Source organism: Tursiops truncatus, chromosome 2, assembly GCF_011762595.2.
Source record: "Tursiops truncatus isolate mTurTru1 chromosome 2, mTurTru1.mat.Y, whole genome shotgun sequence".
Lineage (NCBI taxonomy): Eukaryota > Metazoa > Chordata > Mammalia > Artiodactyla > Delphinidae > Tursiops > Tursiops truncatus.
Window position 1 is genome coordinate 138,459,175 of NC_047035.1, and position 8,451 is coordinate 138,467,625.

Genomic DNA, 8,451 nt, shown 5'->3' on the forward strand with positions numbered 1-8,451 from the left:
CCCATTTTTTAAACTGTTATTGAATGATTGTTTAAATTCTATAGTGCTTTACCATTTTTAAAAGTTTCACACACGATTTCATACACTCCCATAATAACCCTTCCCCCCACGGCCCCTCCCCCCTTCCCTCTCCCCACTGATAGCCACTAGTTTATTCTGTGAGTCTACTTCTTTTGTGTTTTATCCACTAGTTTGTTGTATTGTTTAGATTCCACATATAAGTGTTTTCAGGTTTTTCCGTGCACTTATTTTCTCCACACACCCCCTCCCTTTACACACTCCTGTTATTAAGCCAGAAAAACATGCTTGCAGGGTAGGAAGCCGAGTAGCGAACATGTTCAAATGACAATTGAATAGGTCCTGTGACGAAGAGAAGACCAAGGTGATGAAAGGAGGGCGTCAGGAGTGTCAGCAACAAAGCCTGTGGCCCCAGAGAGCTTTCTGGCTGGGGCCTCATGTTCAGCAGCGTTCAGCTGTTCTGGTGTCTCTACAGGTAGTTTGAGGACCACGCATCCAAGCCCACGTTCCAGCGTAGGGAGCCGGCGCTCTCCAGCGGCAAGAGCTCTGCCTCCTGCCCTCGCCAGCCCCATCCTCTCCTCTCCAGGACACAGTCCCTCTCACTGTCACTTGTGGTTCTTCCAGGGCCCAGGAAACCTTCATGCAGTGGGATCAGTGCCGGCGCTTCTACAACTTCCTCATGGCCGACAACATGAAGAAAATTATCCTCTCGCACAGGTGTGTTGCCTTCCCTATCCCTTGGGAGACAGTTCCTTTCTGAGCTTATTTCACTAAAAGCCAAAATTCCTCTTTCTCCAGGAAAAAAAAAAAAAAAGGCAGAGGTGGTACACATTGTCTGCTGACTGTTCTGTGACTTGGTTAGAAACAAACTTGTCCCAAGCTACCAAATTCACCAAATCGCTTTCTGCTTCCATAATTTTCAAAAAGTCCAAGAAGAAAGAGAAACCGTTTCCACACCATTCTTTCCCAAATGCGGGCAATCCTGAGGGTGGCTTGTCACTGTTGGGGAGCTTTTCTCCTTAGGATGCTTTTGTGCTTGGGGATCCAGAATCGTTCTCTGCTGGCTCTTGGGGTTGTGACCAAGCAGCAGCATGACAGGAGTCTGGCTGCTGATGCCAAGCATGGTGTCCACACTCTCCATGCTCTGCCTGCCTGTCTCCTGCTCAGAATCCTTTGGTGGGTTAGCCCCTGACAAGTGCTTAGAGCAGCACCTGGTCTTCAGTAGCGCTCAAGAAATATTAGTGATGATTTCATCGTTGTGATTATTGTTAGCGATGTTGTCTCTCCCTCCTCCCCCATGCCTCCCTCCCTCTCCAGCTGGACCAGGCCGCTCAGAGGCCCACGTGCCCTCTGGCCTCTCCCACACCACTTATGCCCTTGTTGAGGACCCCCTTCCCCTCATCTCTGCTTGTCCAAACCCAGCCCATCCTTTTAGGTCCGTCTCGGGTATCTGCCTCTGTGAAGCTAGCTCCTCCCCTGACAAGTCGTTTCTCTGCTGCCTCCGCAGTGTGAGTCCCGCATCATGAACTAAACTGGAAAGCACTGGATGGCTCGGGCGTGTTTTGATTCCCCCAGAGCCTGGTACATATTGGGCACTCAAAAAGTACAATTTTAGGGGGGTTTTGATGCCATCCTAGGAAAAGCAACCTGACTGAATGATCAGTTTCTTATCCTATTTTTTTTCAGTGATTAAAATAAAATGTACTGCCCACCTGGCCAGCCAAGCACCCTAGATTGGGCTTCCTGTAGGTGGGGTTCACATGGCGCCTGGGCAAGGCTGGCGCTTGCAGGCCCCTCAGGCTGTCAGGCACATCCCCAGGCCCTGGTGTTGGGTGAGTGGAGGGCACAGGGAGACTTATGTCCCCCGGGCTGGCTGACTTTCTGCTCAGATCATGGTGTGTGAGCATCAGTTGTGTGCTGGGCCCTGATTCAGGTATGGCTCAGCTGAGGTTTGGATGGATCCAGGGATTTGCTGAGGTTCCAGCAGGGGTGAAACCAGGCCATCAGACACCAATTCCAAGTCCTCTGTCTGTCTTCCCATACTTCTGCAATGGAAAGTGAACTCCTTCCTCCCAGGGAACATTTGTTTTGCTACAGGGCCCAGTCTTGCCATTAATAAATTAGTCCAAAGGGTCCATCTTGTAATTCTTAACAAACTGGCAGAGTCCTCTGGATGTGCTCTCAGGGTATTTACATTTTTAAAATTTACCACAGAAAGCCAAACACCTAGAAATTTTAGGGATACTTTATTATAATTTTTTTTCTCTATCAGCATTGTCTTTTCTTTTTTAAAATTTTGTTCTAGTTTTATTGGGACACACTTTAAATTGTGAATTCTATCCTTTAAGTATATAATCTTCCTAATACTCTTTTGAAAAAAAAAATTTTTAAGAAATCTGTTCCTCTTCTTTGGAAGAGGTTGTGAATGGATACCAGAGCATTTAGTTTCCGTAATGAATTTTTCCCACTGTAGGGCCAAACCTCAAAGCAAACTCAGTCTTCCTTCAGCTGTGTGAGTGAGAGCCCTTGCTGGGAATGGACGTCTAAATGTGCACATTTTGATCTCTGCCTTTGTTGTCATCCTCTCCAGAAGGATCATTTTCTTACTGGAAATAATTACTCTTCTGAGTATACGTTAGCTTTTTAGCAAACATATTGGAGGGCTGTTGATTTGCCCAAATGCTGAATGGGTTAACCGTTATCTTCCTTGTTAAGTGACACAAAGGGCTCATAAAGAGAAAGGGGTTCTGCTAAAGGGGGCGGTGTCAACACCAGTGTAAAGATGGGGCCTCCACAACTTTAGACTAAGGCCCCCCACTGTTTGGCTGACAGCCCACCACAGGCCACAGAGCCCATCCTGAGACCTCTCTGCAGGGCCAGCTTTGTAATAGTCACCTAGGCTCAAACACAATCTTCAGTTTGTCTAGCTGCCCCTTAGACAGCGGCAAGGAAAATAAGGTCTTGCTGTTGATCCTTCTTCGGTTATTCAAAAGTCAACGGTGCAAGGGTGTCCTCTGGGACATTCTGAAGCCTGAAGGGATTTATTTCTAAGTTACGCGCAGACGCTATGTCGGAGACCCTCTCCTGGCTTGCCTCTGGGCAAGAAAGTAGGCTCGGCTGTGGTTGTTTATCATGTGCTTTAAAAAAAAATTTTTTTCAGCTTTACTGAGGTATGATTGACAAAATTGTAAGGTATTTCATTGTACAGTGTGATGATTTGGTTTATCATCTGCTTTTCATTCTCTGTTTGCTTCTTGTCTCATTGTAGGCAAGCTCTTTTTGGAGACCATGTTAAGAAACCTCAGAGCCTGGAGGACACAGACTTGAGCCGCCTCTACACAGCCACATCCCTGATGCAGATCGACGACAATGTGATGAGGTGTGCCCATGCTCTGGGGCAGGGTGCTAGGCGGGAGGTAGCAGGCCGTTGCTGCCCAGCGCTAGGGGTTTCCTCTGCCCACTTTAGTGTTAAGGGTTTTGGTTGTTTTTTTTTTTTTTTAATGTCTACTGTTTAAAAACTGAAGCTTTCACAGAGAAATCCAAATTTCTAATGTCTCTTAAAAAAATAGGAAGAGGACTTCCCTGGCAGTCCAGTGGTTAGGACTCAGCACTTCAAATGCAGGGGGTGCGGGTTAGATCCCTGGTCGGGAAACTAGAATCCCACATGCCACATGGCATGGCATGGCCAAAAAATGTAAAAAAAAAAAAAAAAATAGGAAGAGGCTCTGACCACTCGTTCTACATTCCTGCATGGCCAACTGAGCTTGAACTGGGGAGCTGGGGTATGCGTGCCCTAGTTGTCCACAGTCCTCAACACCGGTCAGGGATCAGATGTCACATAAACTGCATGTGGCATTGGAGTAAAAGGAGAAGGAAAATATTTCTTGTACCTGCCTATGTCTCTATCAAAAGTAGAAAAACCAAAAATAGACCGAGAGAGCTGTGTGTTACAAGAAAAATGGACAGAGCCTCTTCCTTTAGGGGCGTAAAGACTCTCCTCTGAGTGTAATATGCAAAGCCCGCCCACTTCACTCGGTTGCCCTTTCCCTGCCGCCCTTCCAGGCCTCTCCAGGCACCTGAGGTCACCACACTGACAGTGTCCTCTTTCCTGGCACCAGTAGTTTCTGACTGAGGTTAGCATTAGCTAGAAGAGGTAAAGTTAATCTCTGACCTCATCGTTCTCTTGAAAAAGTCATCCTTTTTATTTAGAGATCACTTGATACCTTCAGGTGTGGCCTAAAGCAAGCTAGTGTTCATCCAATAGATAGGCACATATTGACCTAAGAGTATGAGATCTGTATTTACCTTCCTTATGGGATTTTAGTAGCCTTCTTACACCAAGTAACTTTGAAATATGCCCATGAACAGTTACTCAAAGGAAATGGAAATTGGGAAATTGCTGGCACGTTCAGAAGGTGAGAATGAATTATACCCAGCCTCACTTACGATGGGATGTGCAACTTTACTGTGGTGCAGACACTACACTAATGAGAAAAAGAAAACAAAGTTACTTAAATTTCATTCATCTTCTAAATTTTTTTAAGCCCAAAAGAGAGTGTTCTTCAACTCTTCCTAAAACTCTTCCTTTTTTTTTTTTTTTTTTTTTTTGGGTTATGCGGGCCTCTCACTGTTGTGGCCTCTCCCGTTGCGGAGCACAGGCTCCGGACGCGCAGGCTCAGCGGCCATGGCTCACGGGCCCAGCCGCTCCGCGGCATGTGGGATCCTCCCAGACCGGGGCACGAACCCGCGTTCCCTGCATCGGCAGGCGGACCCTCAACCACTGCGCCACCAGGGAAGCCCTCTTCCTTTTTTAATAGTGCTAGATAGTAGCAGTTTTCATGATCATAACCAGTTTGGGCAGCCTCCTCATCAACCCGCCACCAGTAATACTGGAGGACGAGAGTGCCTTCCTGGCCCGCTGAGACCTCAGAGGGGCTGATTTCACGGAGACAAATGTTCTAGAGATGATTTCTGCACTCGGCCTCCTCCCTGTCAAGTTTGGCCCAAATAGTCCAACCTGAGGGTCCTTCGCCAGCAGAGATGTCTAAGGAGCCTGGGAGTGGAAGAGATCTACAGCTACAGGGGAGCCGAGATACCCTGAAGACCCCAGTCAGGACAAAAAACCCCTACTATTCACAAACCAGAGGCCTTAATCTGTGTCAGAATGAAATGAGGTTTCCAGAGATCCTCTGACCTGGGGTTGACCCTGTCTCCTGGTGTCAGAGCTCCAGGCTGAATCGTGCCGGCCTCTCAGAGCACAGGGCAGAGCAAAGCTGCAGGACCTGCCTGCTGAAGCACCGAAGGGTTTGTCAATGTCAGTGTGTCTCTGACTACTGCTCCATGGAGGACAGAGTCGGTGACTTTGAATCCCTGTCTCATTTCTATTATCCAGTACATATTTCATTCCAGTTCACAGTGGTCCAGATCACTCTGCCCGGAAGAATTCTGTTGAAAACAAAGTTCTAGTAAATGTCTTCGAATTGCAGTTTCTTAGTGTCTACAGTGACATCTGGTTTTATGCTGTCTCAAAAAGATGTAACATCTGCTAATAATTACTACAGGTAACACTTACTGAGTAATTACTCTGGGCCAGTCACTGCGCTAATAAAATGTCACTTTAATGTCATAAATCTCACAGTGCCGTTAAAGAAGCTCCTGTCGCTAGCTCCATTTTACAGAGAAGCTCAGAGAGGTTAAACCCTTTGCCTAAGGTCCATAGTCAGTAAGTGACAGAGCCAGGATTTGAAGCCGGATGCCAAAGCTGGGTGCTCTTAACCCCTAACTCTGGTGCCTGTGTATATTCTGCTGATATGAGGAGCTAGTGTGGGAACTGGCACAGTAGTAAAATCAATTCAGCATTCTAATCTTATTTCAAGTGTTGTTTTGTCTTTTTCCTTTGTGTGTGTGTGTGTCCAGGAAGTTTCATGGCTATAACTCCCTGAAGGAATATTACGAGGAAGAAAGCTGCATGAGGTACCTGCACAGGGTGAGTGACCACGTCAACTCAGGAAACAGCATCTCAGAATTAGTATCACCCCACCCAGCTCCACCCGTGATGTAACAAGCATCCCTCCTAAGCTTCCCTGGTGGAAGCTCTCCCAGCATCTGGCTCCAACTGCTCTAGTTGTTGACTTGGGTTTATTATTGAACCAAACTCTGCTCCTCTGTGACCTCCATATAATATCCCAGAGCTGCCCCTTAGTGCGGTGAAAGCCCTTAAAATCGCTACCACACCCATTTTTTTCTTAGTCTTCCTTTGACTGTATAATCCTGCCTGGTTCCTATACCATGGTTCCTCCCAGGAAGTCCATGTAGATTTCTTATAATCCTAGACCCTGTTTTGGTCATCGTGTATTTTTTTGGTGTGGTGCCTAGGACTGAACTCAAAATTCCTGCCATGATCTGGCAAGCACAGAGTGAAATAGATGCATTTCTGTATCAGAATGATAGAGGAGCATGTGTTTTGTCGAAGTAGACTGGTTTATATTAATGCAGGTGTGAGCAGCTACAATAAACTTTGTATTAAATTAAGCTTGTGGCCAATCATAACCCCCATGTTTTTTACCTGAACCACCACCAAATCAGTCTCTCCCCTTCTGTCTTTGAACAATAGCCCTTTCTACTCAAACACAGGACTTCCCATTTATCCCTATCAATGTCCACCTGTTGTTTGGTCCACCACTCCCCCAGCTTAAGCATACCATTGTGAATGGCAGTTCTGCCTTCGTGTCATATCGGCCGCCCCTCCTACTTTAGCATCATCATCCAGGCTTTTCATGTCTTCATTTAAGCCATTACAGAAACGTGAAGCTGTCCAGAGCCAGTGTCAGGGGCCTCCGGGTGAGGCAACCAGTCATTACGTTCCTGGGCGTGGCTGTTCAGTAATGTCTGAGCACCCCCATCAGCACCACCTCTGCTAAAATGAAAAAGGACGCTTACTGGCTGTTTTGATAAATGGATGTTGAATGCAAAGCTGCCAAGAGCTTCCCGATATCCACCAGCCTGCACCCGTTTTCAACCTTCAGATTCTTCTAGAAAGCCTGCTTTTTCTGGAGTGGAGCACACTCCTTATTTCCTCCCCACCATATAAATTGAATGAATATGTACATAACTCTGTAAAGTCATTTTTCGGAAAGGTATGGCTAATATGAGACACTGTGCGGACGATCAGAAATATTTTGCCAGTGAGTATTGTAGAGTCTTTACCCGTGCTCCATCAGAGCACGTGGGTCACCTAGGACACCGAGCTTGGCTCCTGCACATGCCTGCCAGGGCTGTGATCACAGCAGCAGTTATCATTCCTGCCACCACCAGGAAATACGAGGTGTCCTGAGTCCACATGTTCAGGAAACGGAGCACTGACCCTCTTCCCTTTGCTTCAAAGACATATCCGGTAGTGTATTTGAGCCTTGGATCAACGGGGTCTAAAAAAAGAGAACTGAGCATTTAATTCTGCTTTATTTTCTTGTTTCAGATTTATGTACCTCTCATGTTGGTGAATGCAGCCGATGACCCCTTGGTGCATGAAAGTCTTCTAACCATTCCAAAATCTCTTTCAGGTCAGTGTTTCTTGCTGCTGCTCCCTCAACCGCTCAGCAAATTGCCACAGTATGTCACCTTCATCATGCTGTCATATCCTGGCGATCAGGGTATCTCTTGGCAGTGTTCTTATTTATTCTAGCCTGATAGTTCTGGGGCTGTGATGGAGCCTGGGTAGAGCCTTTTCATGTTCTCTCCTGGTGCAAGAGACAGGATCATCATTTATATCCATAGCCAAGAGGTTCGGGGAGTCCCCTGGTGTTCTGTGAAATTATGGCCTCAGGGATGTGGGTCCATTAAGTCTGAGAGTTTGACTTAAAGAGATATTTAGACTTAAAATTTGACCTGAAAAGCAAAACAAAAAAGCCAGTTTTGCTACCTCTTGTGACAGACAGCCTCCCCATCTGCTTTGAGGATAAAAATATAAGCAACTGAAAAAGCAAAGAAGGTTGTTCATGAGAATGTTATCTTGCCCCAGGCTTGCACGACCTCACAGCATGCTAGGTAGGAGCTACGGGAGAAACTAGAAAGAGGGTAACGGAAGGAAACACTTGGGTCACAATCTAAAGTTACTTTGCATTGTACCTAATCTCCCTTCCCAGTCCTCTGTAATTACATTTCCTCTTGTAAATACCATATGTTAACCAGGGGGAAAAGGGGTACTTCTGATTCTCTCATGACCCCAAGTTAAAGAGTAGATAACATAGCAAGCAGATAAAGGACCCACGCCCAGACAGAGCTCCGTTCTCCGCTCAGAGTGAATACGTGTATCGCAGGTGCATTATGTGATAAAAAGCTATGTGTCAACCGTCTATCAAACCACAGGCTCCCTACACAAAAGCAGCCACGTGGGCTGCAGTGAGAGGAAGCAGCCATGCTGGTTTCCTTCTGCAT

At 46.5% G+C, this 8,451-nt stretch overlaps 1 protein-coding gene across 2 annotated transcripts in view; it reads left to right on the forward strand.

The window, feature by feature from the left end:
* ABHD2 (abhydrolase domain containing 2, acylglycerol lipase) overlaps window positions 1-8,451 on the forward strand; it is a 110,281-nt gene that overhangs the window by 94,381 nt on the left and 7,449 nt on the right. For both annotated transcript variants that reach the window (XM_019945792.3, XM_019945793.3), the window contains exons 6-9: window positions 643-735; window positions 3,287-3,397; window positions 5,935-6,004; window positions 7,493-7,577. In XM_019945792.3, coding sequence (XP_019801351.1) covers window positions 643-735; window positions 3,287-3,397; window positions 5,935-6,004; window positions 7,493-7,577 — 359 coding nt within the window. The remainder of the gene's footprint in view (window positions 1-642; window positions 736-3,286; window positions 3,398-5,934; window positions 6,005-7,492; window positions 7,578-8,451) is intronic.